Source organism: Populus nigra, chromosome 1, assembly GCF_951802175.1.
Source record: "Populus nigra chromosome 1, ddPopNigr1.1, whole genome shotgun sequence".
Lineage (NCBI taxonomy): Eukaryota > Viridiplantae > Streptophyta > Magnoliopsida > Malpighiales > Salicaceae > Populus > Populus nigra.
Window position 1 is genome coordinate 36370749 of NC_084852.1, and position 19301 is coordinate 36390049.

At 29.7% G+C, this 19301-nt stretch overlaps 1 protein-coding gene across 1 annotated transcript; it reads left to right on the top strand.

Moving 5' to 3' along the window:
* Positions 1-7339: 7339 nt before the first annotated feature.
* LOC133692337 (protein RGF1 INDUCIBLE TRANSCRIPTION FACTOR 1-like) lies at positions 7340-10951 on the top strand. Its single transcript, XM_062113244.1, has 4 exons — positions 7340-7969; positions 9538-9612; positions 9706-9846; positions 10287-10951. Exons 1-4 carry the CDS (start codon positions 7784-7786, stop codon positions 10614-10616), a joined length of 732 nt encoding a protein of 243 aa, XP_061969228.1. The 5' UTR covers positions 7340-7783; the 3' UTR covers positions 10617-10951.
* Positions 10952-19301: the final 8350 nt, after the last annotated feature.

Consider the following 19301-nt stretch of genomic DNA (forward strand, 5'->3'; position numbering starts at 1 on the left):
CTCCAGTTCATGTTTCCTAGGCTTTACAACCTCTCCCGGCAGCAATCTTTAAGCATTGCAGAAGTTCATAACCCAAATGATAACTCAATCAATCTTTCTTGGAGAAGACCTCTTCGATCCCGCGAGCTCTGCATGCGGGAAAGCTTGATAGCAGAAGTGGAACGTGGTCTAGTCTTCTCTAATGGTGAAGATAGCAAGATTTGGAAATCCCACAGCTCCAACGTTTACACAGTCTCCTCAGGGTGCCATCTTCTTGATGGTTTAATTGTTTCAACAAACCTTCACTACCCTGCTCTGCTTTGGAAAGGGTTTGCGCCTCCAAAAATAGATGTGTTCATATGGCTTCTTCTAAACGGCAGTGTTTGCACAAAAGATTTCTTAGCTAAAAGGAGAATCATCAATTATGAGGAAGCTTTTTGCCCTTTCTGCTGCAAAGAGATTGAGACTATACATCATCTCTTCCATCTCTGTCCTACATCATGGTCTCTCTGGGGTAGACTCTTTAGTTGGTTTGAGTGTGTAGGTTGTCTGCCAAACAAATCATAACCTTCAGGAATGGTCCGGCTTGTTAAAAGGAAAATTTCAGCGTCAAGCAATTACCCTTCTCTGTAAAGGATTATACTGGTCAATTTGGATAGCGCGCAATAATATGATCTTTGACTCCAAAACTCCAGACTGGGATGTGATTTTTTACCTCACTTTTCATCGGTAAGCCTTTTGGTTGAAGTCCTCTGTTAAAAATTTCAGTTATACAGGCTTCGATCTTTATAGAAATCCTGAATGTATCATGAACTGGACTAACTAGTCGGGGTTGTAAATTCCTCGCTCTCTTTATGTTTTAATTCCCCCCTGTAATCTTCCTTATTGCAGCCCTCATCTTCTTAATGGGGTCGCCTTATTTATAATATTCTCGATTACTATAAAAAAAAAGTTTCTACCCTATAACATTATTTTTTTAATAGTACACTGGTAGTTAGGGTGCACGTGTTATGCTATAAGTCTATTTATTTTTTTATAAAAAAAATATCATAATAATGCAAATATTTTTTAAAAGAAAAAAAATGTAAGATTCTCGTCATTGAATTGGATAGTGATAATAAACTCGGTTAATGTAATAATATAATTAAAAAATAAGAAATTGACAAAAAATAAAAAGAAAAAAAATAATAACGATTCAATGCAAAAGATGAATACTTTCTAATATTATAAAAATATATTTATACAATATTCAAAAAATGTATGAATGATCTTACTTGTACACTATTCATAAAACATCCGATCTTTAATTTTTTAAAACTGAAAAGAAAAAAGTTCAGGAAATGCTTATGTTTTCAAAGAAGTAAGAAAAATTTGATAATCAGGTTAAATCTTGATTAATTTAATAATATTATAAAAATATGAGGCAACCAAAAAATTAATAAAAAAATATCAAATAATAAAATTGAAAAGGAAAATAAGATAAAAAAAGATTTCAATTCACGTTAACTTTTCAAATTGCATGAATAAAATAAAAGACAAAAAATACCATGCAAGGCTGCACATATTAAAAATCTTATAAAAAAATATTTTTTTTCAAAAACATTTAATCTATATAAAATTAAAAAACAAATCATAGCGCTTGGCCCATGAAGCTACGGCTCACGTGCGAGTCATTTATTTTTTTTAATCTCGTCATCCGCCCCAACCATTTCCAAAAAAAAATGACATGTCATCTGCTAGGCTCAAAATTCAGCCACTAGTGTGTTAGGAAAAAACAAGGTTGTTTTGTTTACCCACAAACTAATTCTTAACTTATTTTTTACCGAAAACACTTAGGAAACACCCCAAGGACCTTGTTAAACCAATCTATAGCCTCTAAAAAAAAAAACAAAAAACCGGTCCAAAACCCAAATCAACATAAAACCCAAAACTCCTCCCAAGTCTAAATCTGTTTTTTAGGTGTTTTCATGCTAAAAAAAAAAAAGAAAAAAACATAATTGTAACCTCCCTCATCTTATGGAACTATTTGACACAAAGAACGACCGTTTTGGTGGTTGAAATTGACACCAACAATAATTTTCTATGTCCACACCGCAATTTAACGACTCCTCTCTCCTCTCCAATCAAAGAAGGACCGAAAAATAATGAAAATAAAGTTCGTTACCAAGATTTTTCTCTCCCTCTCTCTCTATAAGAACTTTTTTGCATGCTACCCTCAATATATGAAAATTACAGGGACCGATAACCTAATATCTCAAAAAGATAGGGGATGAAAATGAACTTCCACAACAAACTTTAAATACACCCCTTATTCTTCCCGCCTTTTTCACTTTAATCCTTTATTTTTCAATTCAACCCTCCCTCCTTAAAAAAGATCTTCATAACATATTTATTTTTGTATTTTGAAAGTGAATTTGAAAAAAAATAATTTTTATTTTATTTTTTTACTTCAAATTAATATTTTTTGGTATTTTCAAATCATTGTAATATGATAATATCAAAAATAATTTTTTAAAAAAATATTATTTTAATATAATTCTAAACAAAAAGTACTTTGAAAAATAACTATTACCACAATATCAAATAAGCTTTAAATAAACAAACAATTCACAGGTCAACTGCTGGCATTTTTTACTTGGTTATGTTAATTGCAAGATAATAATAATTATTAATTAATTAATTAAAAAAACACTAAAGATGAAAGAGACATTATTGTAGCTAAAGATTCATATTATTATTCATTAAAATAATGATTTGATAAAATTGCTAGTGACTCACTAAAAAAGAACTTTCAACAAAATATTAGGGTAAGATGGTCTTTTTACCATAACACAATTATTTTATACAAATTGTATGAGGTTAAATTGATCATTTCACTTTTTTGCATAGTAAAAATATAATTTAACCCTAGAATTAAAAAAAAAGATAATGCCTATTACTCATGGATGTTTTTGTTTTTTAATTTGTTTTAAAAATAGTGTAATTACTTTAATGCCTTTAAAGACAAAATCAACTTAACTCTCTCACAATGACTTTTTTTTAAAATCATTTTATATTGATTTTATTGTAGATTAGAAGGTTATTTAGCGTTTTTTTTCCTAATTAAAATATATTAAATATAATTAAAAAAATTATTGATGTCTGTGTGGCACGCACTAGTATGTGGAGAAACCCTACAGTGTGTTGGGATGTCTAACAACCAAACACCGCCTTCAGGGACAGAATTTAAAAGGTCTCGATGCCACCGATCTGATAAGGAAAGGCATGTTTCAAGATTCATGATGGTTTGGCGTTAGCAACCATTTCTTTCCCCCTCTTTTCTCTCTCTCTCCACCAAGATTTTCGCGCTAACGTCTTAAAAATTCAAGAAGAGCCCGTTGATTTATTTTTTGTATCTTGATTAATTTATAAAATTTGTATGCCTTTTCAATTTCATTCTTCTTGAAAAAAAAAACATCTTTAAATTTGGTCCAAATTCTTTTTATTGTAATCTTTTTGTTTTAAATAATTTTTTAAATTGATTTCGTTTTACGATTTCACTCTCCTTTGATTATTTTTTTCTATCCAATTTAATTCTTATTCTTTTGATTGTCAATTTTTTTGCCTTGAAATTTTTTTAAAATTGATATTTTTAAATTAGTTCATAATTTTTTATTGAACCTGAATCCAAGGTTTCACGAGTTGCTAATTTTTGGAATTTGACTAAGTTTAGGATGTTTGCCTGAGTATGCTGTGTTTTTTCCTTTGCCTAACCTAATTGTTTTTTATTGTTGCATCCTTTAATCTTTATTCAATTGAAGATTGGGTTCCTTTTGTTTTAGCTTTTTTTCTCGTGTCTTTTTTGTTTATCGTCATTTTTTGAGTTTTTTTTGCCTAATTCTTTAAAATAATTTTTTTTATCCCTTCCTTAGATATTTAAAATGATTTTTTAAAAAAAATTATAAGGTTAGAATTCTTTTCTTGTTTCATCCCCTTTTATTTTTATTTTTATTTTTTAAATTTACTTCTCATTCTTTTGATTACTATTTGTTTTATTTGAAATAAATAAAAAATTAAGTTTTTTCATTTATTTTGAAAATGAACTGAGTTTTCTTGGGTTTTTTAATTGTTGTTCTTTGTTAGATTTACTTTGGTTAATCAAAATTAAATTGGTTAAGAATTGAGATTTTTGATTCAGCTCGAGTCTAGGATTTAGTGGATTGCAAATTTGAGACATTTGTCCAGGTTTAAAAGGTTCACCCAAGTTTTCTTGGGATTTTTTCTCTTTTTTAAAACTGATATTTTTTTTTAATTTTATCATTCAATATTTATATCATTTTTTATTAAGCTTTTTTTTTTTGCGTATTTGGCTTCTATATGATTTTCTTAACCATGTATTTTTTGTCGTTTCACTTTTTTTGTCCATATATCAGCCTTGTTTCCTCGATCATGTTTATGTCTCGAGTCACATTTCAAAAAAAATAAAACACGTTTGTGTCATAAAATCACAAATGTTTTTCAATTTTGCCCTCTTCATTTTTTTTTATCTTTCAAACAAATCCACTCCCTATTCTTTTTATTGCTATTTGTTTTGTGTTGGATGATTTTTCAAATATTTTACAATTTCATCCTCCATGAGTTTTTTTCTATCTAATTTAATACTTATTTTTTGTAACTTTTTAAAATTAATATTTTTTTAATTTGATGAATTGAAAATTGATCTTCATGCTTTTTTTCCCTTTCCTTTCAAGTGGTTCTTTTTTTTTTAATGTTTTTCTTTCTACGAAAGTATCTTAATCTGATGTCAATTATCATGAAATTTGTGAGTTAGCCCATTTTAACAAGGTTTTTTTTTCTAGCCTTTTTTCACCCTTAAAAATTGGGTTTTTTATACTCCAAATAAGCTTATGTCGGGGATTTTTTTTGTTATCATTTTTTTGTCATTTTATTTATTTTTGTTATATTTTTTTTATATTATTCAAATTACCAATTGGTTCAATGACTTGGGTCTTAAATATTTTTTCTTGGCATTTTTTTCACGCCAAAGAAATTCTTTACCTACCCGTGGCGAAGCGCGGTCCACAAATCTAGTAAAGTACTAAAAAAAATGATGTTTTCACTATGCACCACCTCACAAAAACACTATTCATTTTAATTGTGTCTTATGTTTTTTTTTTGTGTGTGTTTTTAATTTCATGAATCAACATTTGATTTTTTAGGCATTAGACTGCATGATTTGTTTTGACTTGGTTTTAATGAGGTTATCCGAGCCTCATGAACTGCATCATGAGTTTGGCGGGTTAACTTGGTTTATTCAGGTTTTTTTTATTTTTTTAATTGATATTTTTTTTCAATTTCATCCTTGAATATTTTATTGATTGGAAATTAAATTTTTTGATTTATTTGATTTGCTTCCTATGAAGTTATAATGATCTTATGAACCGAGACATGTTTTAGCAATTTAACTCAAGTTATTTTTTTATTTTTTTTAAAAAATTAATTTTTAAAAAATCTTATTCTTTAACTTTGGGTTTATTAAAAATTATGTTTTATAATTTGTTTTCATTTGATTTCTATATGGTTATTTCACCCTCGTGACCTCAGTCGTGAATTTGGTAATTTAACTCAGGTTAACTTGAGTCGTGAGTTTGGTAGTTTAACTCAAGTTGACTTAGGTCATTTTTTGTTTACTTTTTAAAATCTTATTCTTTAACTTTGGGTTTATTAAAAATTATGTTTTATAATTTGTTTTCATTTGATTTCTATATGGTTATTTCACCCTCATGACCTCAATCGTGAGTTTGATAATTTAACTCAGGTTAACTTGAGTCGTGGGTTTGGTAGTTTAACTCAAGTTGACTTAGGTTATTTTTTGTTTATTTTTTGTGAGATTATCTCGGTCTCATGACATATTTTATGGGTTTGACGAGTTAACTGGGGTTGACCTGTGATGTTTTTTTGTATTTTTTTAATTTTTTTTTTCAATTTCAGCATTTACCATTGGGTTAATTGGGAATTGATTTTTATTAGTTATATTATTTTTTATGAGTTCATCGTGGTCTCATGATTAGATTTCATAATTAGATATATATCCATAAATCTATGTGTTATTTTTGGTTATTTCTTAAAAAATTTAAATATTCATAAATTATCCATCGTATTTCGGGTATCCAATTAGTATATATTATTTATTATTGTTTATTAATAGTTAATTTATATATTTAAAGTTTGAATATATATATATATATAGGGTTAGTTTCAGATAGGTTTCAAGTCGGGTTTGACAATATATATACCTTATCTATTATCCATCAAGTCTAAAAAATTAATTATTTATTCAAGTCGGATTAATATCCATTAGATTTAGATTAAATTATCATCTTAAATGTGCATATTTATAGAACCTTGCTAGGCTGGTGACCCATTGATATTTTTACCAAGATAATTTTTTATTTTAATTAAAAAAACCCAAAGTAATGTTATTTTAATATTAAAAAAAATAATGAATTTATCTATTTATGAATTAATCCATCCAATTCACAACTTGAACCCGGTCTTATAAAACTATGATCATGTAGGTAGGTAGGAAAGGTGCGATTGGGGTTGGGTGCTCCCGCTCTTGGAGCATTTGAATACAAGTTTTATTATAGGTATTATAAATTTACAAGGGTGATTATTTTTTATTTGATTTAATTTTTAACTATAAAAATAACTAAATTAAAATTTTATGAAATATAAAAAATAAAACCAAAACTGAATCGAAATCAGTTCAAACCGATAGATTTCGGTTCAGTTCAGTTATTTTATATTAAAAATCAAAACCCAACTGACCGGTTTTGATTCTGTTTGGTTTGGTTTTAGTTCAGTTATTTTATATTAAAAACCAAAAACTATATTATTTTTTGGGTTTTGTTTTTTACTTTCTAATGAGTTTGATTTCGATTTTTTTTGTTTGGTTTGTTTAAAATATTCAATTCAGTTTAGTTTTTTATTTTAGACTTATAAAATCAAAATTGAATCAAACTGAATACTTTTTAAATATTTCAATTGTTTTTTTTAATGGTTTGATTTTTTTATTTTTTTAAATTTGTTTCTTCACTCTTGATGCACTATGCAGAAGAAAAGAAGACAAGGTACAGATTGGGGGGCCGTCTTCCCGCCATCTACACCACTCCCCACCACACACCTCATCATCCTCCAATTTTCTCAATTTTTCTTTTTAGTTATTTTGATTCTCTTTCTAGCTTTCAGAAGACCTCAAATCTCTTACTGTAATTGGGGCATCTGATCTCTCTAGAGCCAGTTTTCTCTTTGACTAGTGACTCAGCCCTAAAAGGACACATCCTCCCTCTCTCAGAAACACACAAGCACTCACACGCTCTCTCTCCTATGCACAGTACCCAAACACATCTCAAAAAGTTTTTAACTTTTGTGAATTCCCCTCATTTTATCTCCCTCCTCTCTCTCGCTCTAGCTAGAAACGACAATAATTCTGGAAGCTGCTGAATTTAAATAGAGGAGAAGATATGCACACACCTATACCACTTAAATTTCATTTCACAGTGAGCTATTAGAATCATGTGTAGGGTTTTCTCCAAGAATTTGAAGGGAGCTCCTTATATGTATTTTAATTAAAATTTCTCTACTCATTTTTATATTTTTTTTGTTGTTTTGTTTATATCAAGATCATCAGTCTCCATATTGAATTACAAGTTCCAAAAAAGGTAGAGCTAGAGGTGGTGAGGAGAACAAGTACTATTAATAGTATTATAATAATCATAATCATAATACATCATCAAGAAGTAGAAATGGAGGTGGTGATGAGATGATGATGATGAGTAATAGGATGAAGCCTGCATGGCTTGAAGGATTGATGGCAGAGACATTCTTTGGAGGTTGTGGGGTCCACGAGAATCGCAGAAAGAATGAGAAGAACGTCTTTTGCTTGTTCTGTTGCCTTAGTATCTGCCCTCACTGCCTTCCTTCTCATCGCTCTCATCCCCTCCTCCAGGTACACAATTTATCACTTCTTCTCCATAGCTAGCTATCAGAATTCCTTGTATATATCTATATGCATGTCTTTCTTACACATATAATTGTACCTTTTACTCAAAATCTGAACTTTTTTAGGGCTTTGATTTCCTTTTGAGAAAAAACATCCTTGATTCCTCGGTGGGTATTTAAAATTTTCTGTTATTTCTCTTCACTTTTTTTTTGGTCTTGATTTTTTTCATGTGAAAGTGGAATCTTTTCTGTGTTTATAATTTCCTTACACAGTCAATTACACCCATGTGATTCACATACAATTTTCAATTTTGAAGTTTGAACTATCCTTTTTACCAGTTGTATTTTTCTAACTTTTGCACAGTTTTTCTTGACTTGCCACCTTGAATTACTTGAGTCTTCTTTTGAACCATACTCGCCCTGGATTATTTGATGGGTTCTTGAGAATTTTTTGAAAGCAATTCAGAAATCTTAAAATTCTTTTTAGGTGTCATGTTTCTTCTCCCTTACATGAAATCTGGGTTTGAAGTTTTGTATTGTATACGTACAATTGTGGACTTTTCTTTATCTACTAAATTTGTTTTCAAAGAACTTCACAGATTTTCTTTTGAATATTATTGGCATGTCTTTCTATTTTCTATTTCTCATTATTTAATTATTGTTCATATTCCCATGTATGTAGTTCATCCACCCCCCCCCCCCCCCACAATACATGTACATGTAAAAATCTTCTGAAACCAACCAGCTAAAAGTTTTAGAATAAAAATAAGCTAGCTAACAATTCAAGGTCAATTTCCTTTTTGTAGGTCTAGCACATTGAGCAAATTGAACGTTTATTTTAATTTCTTTTCGGAAATTTTCTTTCTTTTGTATGATTCCACCAATGGATGTCGTCCATGAATCCAAGATCCTCTTAAGCGTATTTCCTTTCTACCAAGATTTTCCTAAGATTGATTATGTAATTAAACTTTACCTTATTTATTTTAGTTTTGATGATGTTCCATAAATGGATTGTCTTGTCTCCCTTGATTCCCACCTTTTTGATTTGGTTTGTTTCCCATATGTGGAAGATTTCTTTTCTATCCATTTCCTCTGCAAAGCTTCCTCACCTGTTGCTTTCAAGAAAGCGAAAGTTTGACCATATTTTTTACTGTTCATTTTCTTGTTCGTTATATTATTTATATATATTTCTAGAATAAAAAACCCAAGTTCATAATTTATGCTCTGCTCAACTCATTTACTATTTTACTTAGCTATTCGTTTTTTCTTATGAGGAAAGAGGTTTCACCTAGAATTTAAGTTGGTAATGGTGGGTGGGGTAAAAGCTTACATCACTTTCATGAAATAATTACAGTTATCTACCCCAAGATGCCCATTGCCTTCCCAACATTATCCTGTGCTTCATCAATTATAGTTCGTATAGGCACTCGTTGTTAATGATCTTTGACTCCATACGTAGAATTCAATATAAAGGGCTTAATTGGATGACAATATAGTGGCTAATTAATTCCTATCTATTAATGAGCTTTAGATGGAACTAATTATTGGCGTAATTAGATACCATGCATGTAACAGGTAAGGAGATACGTTTACCATGATGTGGTTCGCTTGGGGGATCTTGAGAAGCTCATTGACTGTTCTTATATTCAGGTAATTATAAATCTTGAAGATAATCCAGCGATCTTTAGGTTGAAAAAGAGAGGAGAGAGATTATGATATCAGCTGTTCTTATTTGTTTGACAGCCCTATACAATAAACAGTGCCAAGGTGATATTTCTGAATCAGAGACCACAGTCAAGGTCTTGTAAGGATTCAGCCAACAATTGCTTCACTTGTGACAGGATACTCCAAGACCCATTCCACTTCTGTTCTCTCTCGTGCAAGGTCCATTTTAATTTCTTTGATTAGTTAGTTTTAATCTTGCGGGTTTTCCCAAGTTTGTAAATGTATATACACTATAAAGGTCTTTTTTCTATGACAGGAGTTTTTTTTTTTTTTTTTGAAAAGGGAGTCATTACTACATTGATTTGGTTGCACTAGGAATGCCAAAAAGGCAGTAGTTGGGGGTGATCTTAACTAAACTCCCCCCCCCCCCCCTTAAGTGGATGTGCTTTTAGCTTCCTTGTTAGGTTTGTGGGGTTTAGCTGTCTCCTGTAGAATTATCCAGATTATAGCACTTTGTTTCTTGGGAGTTGCAGCAAGTAAATTTTACTACCTCTATACTATACGTTCATTTATGTCGCGTTTCCCTTTTTATGTTTTTTTTTTACTTCTCTCTTTTGACCTTCATGCTCATCGACTTAGAAAAGGTACACACAATGCAGGTTAATCACCTGGTGGATCAGGGGGAGGATCTCTCTGCTATTCTCTACAGGATTGATGAATCTGATTTTGCATTTTCCCAGTTTGAGGGATTGAGGATGGACAGCTCCGAGATTATCGATGATGAAGGTCAAATCACCCCGAGCTCCATTCTTGAGAACCCATTACAATACAGAGGATCATCGTGCTCCAGTGACATCATGGGCAGCTCAGGAACTGCACATGAACCCAAGGTCCTGAAAAAGAAGGAAAAAAATGGCTTCCTTCAGGGGAATTTCTTCTCCTTGAGCAGCAGGCGAAAGGGATCTCCTCACAGGGCTCCTCTCTCTTAAATTAGACGACAACAAAAAAGGGTTCATAACTATCTGGAATGCTAAGGTACTAAAGCTGGTCATGGTATTAAACCAATCAGTATAGCTAGCTAGCAAGGCTTAGCAATTGCATGGAATGTTTACTTAGGAATTTACCTCCATGTTTTTTTTTTTTTTTGTAATCGTTTTTAGGGTAGGAATTTGCCTGGGCATTCCATTGCTGACTTTAGGTGGTTGTAGAGAGACTGGATTTCTATCTGAAATCTAGGCGAGCTACGCTCTTCACTCCACCAATTTTGCATCCATGTAATGGAATCTGTACGTATACATTTATATACATGTATGCTGTTTCCATATATTGTATCCTATTGTGATTTTCCTACTTTTCATATGTTCATTTTCACTGCACGCGATGGTTTTTTTTTTTTTATCAAAGTCATGGATAATCAAGGAACAGGATTGGTCTCGCGGTTCGTCAACAATTTTTAATATAAAAAGTGATGTTTAGATTTTAAAATGGAATCAGAAAAATAACATAAAAAATGGTTCATAATAAACTAATATCTATTAAGCATGAGTTAAGCCTGAATATCTTACCAAACTCATGAATATCTTACCAAACTCATAATTTAGATAATATAATTGAAAAAATTTAATAAAAAATTATAATTTTTTTTAAAAAGAACCTGAGTTAATTTTTTAAGTTATTAAATTTAAACCATCCAATCTAAAAAAACCATAAAGTTCAATTTTTAATCAATTATATATTGAATGATAAAATTAAAAAGATCATTTTAATTATACAAAAGGATTTTAAAAATAGCAATTAAAAAAATAGAAATAAAAATAAATTTATATACTAATTGAAAGGTAAAATTAAAAAAAAATTAATAAAAGAACCAAAAAATAGGGATTAAAATTGACATAAAAATGTTTTTAATTAAACGGTAAAATTTAAAAGAATAATAACTTTTACAAAAGAGTCAAAAAAAATTAAAAATCAAAAATTAAAATAATGATGATCAAATTGAAAAAACATAATACATTCAATTTGAATTGGATGGTGAAATTAAAAATCAATAAAGCTTTTATAAAAATATCAATTCACAAAAAAATAGAAAATTAAAAATTAAGAACCAAATTGAAAATATAATATTTAGTAAATTAGAATTCAATTGCAAAATTAAAAATAAATAAAATTTTTACAAAAAATCCACCGGTGACAAATCATACCACTATTTATAAAGTGATTTTTTATTATGCAATAATTAAGATGGTTATTTGATTGTAGATAAGAAAATATTTATTTTTTTTAGATCAATTTAAAAATAATAAATGAATCATAAAAAAAAAACTTGAATGCTTTTAAAATTCAGTGTAAAGCTTTCAGATAAAGAGGGAAAAAATCAGTGCTTCAAGGAATGGAAGGGTTTTAGGTTATTTTGATTTGGGAATATATAGTGCTCCGATGTTTTTTAAATTTGAGAAAATGAAGTACGAATACGATTTAAAAGAAAAACAAATAAAACATTTTTGGACACTAGCTAGCAAAATAGTAGTATAGTACAATTCTCGGGGTGAGGTACGCAAAGGGCGCATGTTAGAGGCAGGACAGGAGGTCATCTCATGCGTGATTCGTACGAGAGGGGGGGGGGGTCAGCCAGTGGATGATTTTGGTACTGTGAAAATTTCAAGTTTCTAGCAGACAAAAAGACGGTGTGAGGACAAAAAAAAACACGACACCTACTAACACCTACCGCAACCCCTAAACTAATCAACAAGTAGTATCGTTGTCTTTAATAGATAGTAGGAGATTATTTTTTAAAGGAATTTTTATTTATAAATATATTAAAATAATATTTTTTAAATTTTAAAAATTATTTTAACATTCGTAAATTAAAATAATTTAAAAAATCAAAAAATCAAATTTTTTTAAAAATATTTTTAAAATACAAAAACAAACAACTCTATCCAAGGTTTTTTTTTTGTTTTTGGTTACCCGTACTTGTTATCCTACTAATTCTACAGCCTATCGCACCCCCGCCTCATTCATTCAATGCATACACCTATATATTCAATCCATTATATCTTTCAGTATTGTCTCACAAAGATTTAATTCAAGGTATGGGTTAAAGATTCAATTCTAGTTAATTTGAGTCACTCGAATTTAATTTTTTTAATATTAAAGTGACTCATTTAATATATATATATATATATATATATATAAAAGTCAAAACAAGTTTTGTTCACACACAACTTCATTATAAATTGATGTATCAATCAAGTTAAATCAAATTAATTTTAGTTTGATTTTTTTATAACCCCAATCAGTCAGGAATTAGGCTAAGAGATCATTTGATTGACCGGTAAGTACAGCTAGGTTTAGAATATATTTAAGATTTGAATAGTAGTATTGTTTCGAATATTTTTTATTTAAAAATATATTAAAAATTAAAAAATTAAAAAATTATTTTTAATATTAATATATAAAAAAATATTTACAGTTTATTTACATATCACGTTTCCAACCAGAATCGAGAGGAGTGTTGTTTTGTTGATGTTTGTCCAAAGATTTAGCCATAAAATTAGTAGCAAGGGTTAATTCAGTCCCCAAAAAAATTAAAAGTAAGATGGGGTGAGGGCATATGACCTCTCTCTTTCCTGTCACCGCTCCCCAGTTACTCCACCTCCATACAGACAGCAAAATTATTTCCTGACCAAATTAACTGTGTCACGAAGAAAACATTGCATGTACATTTCAAATTTTGTCGCAACGAGTGGACTCCTGCATCCTTTTCATCTCTGATTTTACTTTGTCCATTGAAGATTGCAGATTGTGGGTTGAATTCAAGAGAAAGCTTTTTTAATTTAATCATTAAATAAATGAAGAGTTAAGATTCAAACTTCAGATCACTTAATTAATTAATCAAACTAATATTTTGTATTGTTAATTGAGATCCTAACAGTTCGTGCCTATCTTGTTAACATTCTTTTTTTTTTTTATGATAAGAGTATTTTTAGACCGACTTACAAGTTAATCAATATTAATTTTTTTTAAACAATTTCAAGGATATATTTCTCATATAACGATGGTGTATTTAAAAAATATTCAATTTTTTAAATGCTATATATATATATATAGACGGGGTATTTTTGAAATCACACATCGCGTATGAATTCGGAACCATTTAAGAACACCGTCTAATCCGTGTTTCTAAAAAATTTGAATTTTTTTTATTTAAAATAAATATTTTTAAATCATTTTACTACATTGATATAAAAAATAATTTTTAAAAAATTAAAAAAAATTATTTTAATATATTTTTAAATAAAAAATACTTTAAAAATTAACTATAACTCAACTCTTAAACACATCTGAAATTTTTTTTGGATTTGAGAAAATCTCATTTCTTCAAAAACGTATTTTATAAGTCCAGATGAGTGAATAAAACCCTAATTATTCCAGACTTTTATAAAAAATATACATTTCCACTCGAATTCAAAACTTACTATACATATCTTAAGCCCTTTGACACGCTATAACTCAACTCTCAAACACACCTGAAATGATGAGTGATGAATGATATTTCCATCCGTAAATGAAAAATCGAGCGTGCACCAGACAAAAGGGGACGAAGGGGGTAACTCACCGTCGTCACCGACACTCAATGAGGACATATGTCATGAAGGAAAAAAAAGTCACGAATCATGACTATACGTAAAGCAGGTGATTTGTAGGGATGGGGAGTGTTTGGTTTAAATTGAAGGGGACCACCGAAGCATCTAGCCACCGATTCATTAATTGGATTGTTAACGGTTTAACGGCAATCTTTTGGCCGTTAACTATTGGAGCTGTACTATCGTGTCATACTTTCATTTAATTTGATCGCTATCATTGACCAACGACCCTCACAGAAATATTAATCCTCATACGTGCTGATAAAAATCCAGTCTACTGTAAAAAGTAATTTCGAAAACTTTTGAGGTCAACAAGCATTTTTATTTTTTAGAAGAAAAATAAATATTAATAAAATTATAAATGATGTAAATAATTTAGAATGATCGAAAACTTCATTATAAATTCATGTATATTCATACAACTTCCTTATTTATGACTTCTAAAAGAGTTAATATAATTCTGGTTTATTTTATATTTTTTATAATTTGTGGGGTTTTTATTTTTTACAAATCAAAAAATAATTTTATACTTTAAACACCAACTTTTTAATTAATGCACATAATATTTACTATATTTAATTATATGTAAGCATTAATTTTTTAATTCACGGTGATATTTTTTACTCGATGTTAAAAAGAAGTTAATAACACCTACAAATTAATTCTTTTGTGTTAGAAAACGACCTGCATCAAAGTAAGTTGAATAAACACCTTAACCTTTTAATTTATAATAAGAATTAAAAAAAAGCACAATTAATAAGATTATATTTTTTTAACAAAATTACAGATTTATAACAAAACACGAGTTAAATAATTAGTTAATACCTCAACTTGATCGAAAGCTTCTAGAAAGATGGGTCAAGCGTAAGTTATCCCTAGATAGTTGCATGGTTTATGACCATATACATATACATATATATGTACGTGTGTGTGTGTGTGTGGTCACATATACATGCATACTAGATGGACGGATCAGAGACTCGGATGGAATATCTCACATGGGCTGTCCCATTCCATCGAGTTCCCAGAGAATATAGGCAGTGCAGTTGCCGTTTTATATACAGGACAAGGGGCATCCGTTATTTTCTCTTTCGGTGCACAGTCATGATCGGACAGGAAGCAGTTATATTATATACGTCGTGGCTAAACTCCCATACAAAATAATAATATTCTACGATGGCAGCCCCTTACTGATGATCCCCTGCCACTGCACTGTCGATTCAATTTTGCCCACCGTTTCAATTCCATATTCTTTCCTATTTCCTGCTTCTATATGACCATAGCATGCCTCGGATGTGGCCTCTTCCCTGTACTCAATCTTGTTGTCTTTATATTTTTATCGTTTAAAAATATATTAAAATAATATTTTTTTATTTTTTTATTTTGGACCAAACAAAACAATAATATTGAAGCAGGTATTTGATTAAAACTGTGGTTGAAATTAAGGTTGAAAAAAAATAGTTTAATGTGTTTGGGTAATAATGTTTCTGAAATAGAGGTTATAAAATACTTTTAAAAAATATATATTAATATTGATGATTTTAAATTTAAATATTGTAGAATTAATTACTCATATTACATTATGAGATAAATAATGCTTTTATATAAAATATTTTTTTATTATTTCATTAAACTATTTAATAATATAATTAAATAAAATATTATCAGGTATAAAATTGATATTACACTGCGAGTAAATTTAATTCACTCTATACTAGTTTTTTGGTAAAAAAATATTGTTCATATCATAGTACAAATAAATTTAATTTACTCTAAACTAGTTTTTTTAAAAAAATATTAATAAAATTAACACACACTAAAAAAAACTGTTTTAACAGTGCAAGTGAAATGCACTGTTCACATGAACAGTGCAATTCTCCTGCACTGTTCATGCTAATTGCAATGTTAAATGAACAGTGCAATTAGCATGCACAGTGAATGGACCCTTGGTTCGAGGTCCATGTGCTAATTTCTCGAGGCATGGAATGACTTAATTAACTATCATTTTAATTAGTATTATAGGAATTACAATGATTTAATATATAGATAATTAATGTGGTGATTTAATTCTACCTCTAAAGAATCTATCCCTTAATGTAACATATAATTGAATTTGAACCAAATGTGATTATTTGATGATATCATGGCATCAATTTAATATATTATATATATATATATATATATATATATATATATATATATATATATAGGAGAGCAGGGACAAGAAAAAAGAGGGATAAAGTGTAACTAATAAATATTTTATCTAAATAATAATCTCAAAACTTTCATATTGCCGATAACTGCGAGGCTCGTGAGTGTATAGGAGAGGTTACCTTACCCTTCTTGGGATGCTCCCATCAGCAATGAACTTTTCAAAGTCACTGCGTCACAGGGTGAAAACAAATTATGCACTCGACAGACGACACCCTTAGTATATATCCGTTTTCTTTTTCTTTTTTGTTCAGAGTGGCGTGATAGTTTTGCTTTAATTATCATAAATTTAAATATATTATTTAATTAATCAATACATATTATAAATTACATGAAAAACTCTATCATAAAATCTTAATTAAAAGAATTATAATTTTATAACAGCAACTACACAGTTCATAATAGTACCGAACACAGCAAACAGAGTAGATTGTTAATTGGTTGGCTGGGTGTGCATGTTCCAAAGTCAGTAAAGAGTGCAGTGGCAACTGGTTACACCGCTTTACCCAGTGGTTCTTCCTGCTTATTTATTGCCTTTGTGTCTCTTCTCTTGTTGCGCTGCTTCCTGGAAAGTTCTTGCTTAATACAAACTCTCTCAGTACTCATTACAAATACACATAGTATATGCGTGCGTACGTACGTACGTGTACATAGTATATGCGTGCATGCATACATGTATGTATGCATGTAAAGTCCAGCACTACAAGGGTCTGGTTAGGAATAGAAGGCCTCGCGCGGGCATCAAACAAAATATAGTTTCCAAAAGAACATGGGGGAATGCATGAACATGATAACTTTTTGACCAGCATTTCAATTAATGTATGGAACCCCACTTGATATGACCGATGACCGTTAATTTACTTAACATTGACCGTTGACTGTATTATTTTTTATTTAAAAATATATTAAATTAATATTTTTTTTATTTTAAATAATATCATTTTAAAGTTAAAAAAATTCTTCTTAAAAACTTTTAAAATACAAAAATAAATATGCATGTCATCGTTGAGCCTGTGAAAACCAATAACAGAATTGCTTGAAGCTGAATGCTCTATTTTTCTAAATTATTAAAAAAATTTAGTGTTGATTTTTTTCATTACTATTTTTTTTAATATAAGTCTTTTTTATACGAGGGTGTTTCTATAAAGTTTGATAAAACGATCCAATCAAATGATAGATTGAAAAGCGATCTTATATTTAAAATAAATTGAAAATAATTAGACTTATAGTAAGGACTGAAAATAAAATACAATTCAAGTCTGTCCACGTTGACAATTCCCTTATTCATTTTGTTTTCGAGCAAGGGTAATTCCTCTATCGAACGGACACGTGTCAAACACTGTAGGTTCCAAAAATCTCCATGCCCCACTTAGTTTTCCCTCCTTCCTTGATTTATCTAATCTCTTAAAACAAAAGTAAGAAAGGTCTTTCCACCCTTTTCTTTTGCATCATCAGATCATCAAAAGCAAGAGGAGACGAGGGAATAATCTCCAGCTTCAAACGAGACTGATAATATGGGTAGATTTTGGCATCCGCAGTTGGATACCCTTTTTTTAAAAAAAAAATTAGGTGCCATTTTCAGAGAAAATGAGAATTACAAGGATGTCAAGCCCTTCAAGTTCCTAATGATTGAAATGTTCCAAAAAGCAATAACAAAAAGGGAAGCAGAGCCACCCCCCCATGAAGCACTGCAGAATTCTGAGGTGGGACAACGCTATTTGCAAGAAAGGAAGAGAGAGTTGCAGGGTTGAGTCCCATCTAAATAAATACACATCCCTATCGTCCTCGGCAGTGCAACTTGTTGCTGCCATGCCCAACGAGAACACCTCTCTCTTTCTCCCGGCGGCTTATTCTGTGGCCGTTGTTGTTCGAGAGTGTGAAACCGGTTGTGTTGGTATGGAAACAATTATGTTTGATATTTGAAAATATATTAAAATAATTTTTATTTTTTTAAAATAATTTTTAATATTAATAAATTAAAAATATCAAAAAATTATTAATTTAAAATAAAAAAATTATTTTTTAAAATTATTTTTAAAACACAAAGTCAATCAAGTTATTTTCCCATCTTTACAATTTCACCCACTTGCTTTCTTCAGTTCGCGTGCTCCATAATTTCTAGCAATAGTATTTTAATAATTTGTCTTCTTATTTAACGTTTTAATCTTTCTTGATCTTTGAGAAGAATATATGAATGGTAATATGTAGAATCTATATAATGGTTGTGTTGGCACTGACTATTTTTAACTTCTCCTTTATATTGTGATTTTTGGGATGCAATTATGGCTGTAATATTGGAGGTAAAATGTTGCATAGATAATGATCATGGAAAAAAAAAACTAGATAATGATCATGGAAAAAAAAAACTATCTTAAATTTTATAATAAAAAAAACACTCGCAAAAATCAACCTAATATCAAAATGTTTTGTAAATTGCAAGCATTGTTTCCTAAATAAATAAAAAGAAGAAGATAAAAAGACAGATGTTCATATATACTTCATAGCCGAGTCATGCCCAGTTTTTAGTATAATTGAATGGCCAGCACAGTAAGTGAGAGGTTGGGATAAAAGAGCTTGGCATTGAGAAGGGTGTCGAGTGCATAATTGAGGCATCCGCGGAACCTGTTCCTCAGTTAGCACCACGGTGTTTACCACCTCACAACACCACGCCGGAAGCGTTTAGTATCTTAGTTTTTTTAAAAATATATATTTATATATTTTTAAATTATTTGAATATACAGAGATTAAAAATAAATTTTAAAAAATAAAAAATATATATTAATATATTTTGAAATAAGAATAATTTCTCCGGCACGT

Coding starts and splice junctions, on each gene's coding strand:
- LOC133692337 (XM_062113244.1), top strand. CDS start 7,784: ATGATGATGATGAGTAATAGGATGAAGCCTGCATGGCTTGAAGGATTG. Junction 7,970..9,537: donor GCTCTCATCCCCTCCTCCAG/GTACACAATTTA, acceptor TGCATGTAACAG/GTAAGGAGATACGTTTACCA. Junction 9,613..9,705: donor TTGACTGTTCTTATATTCAG/GTAATTATAAAT, acceptor TTTGTTTGACAG/CCCTATACAATAAACAGTGC.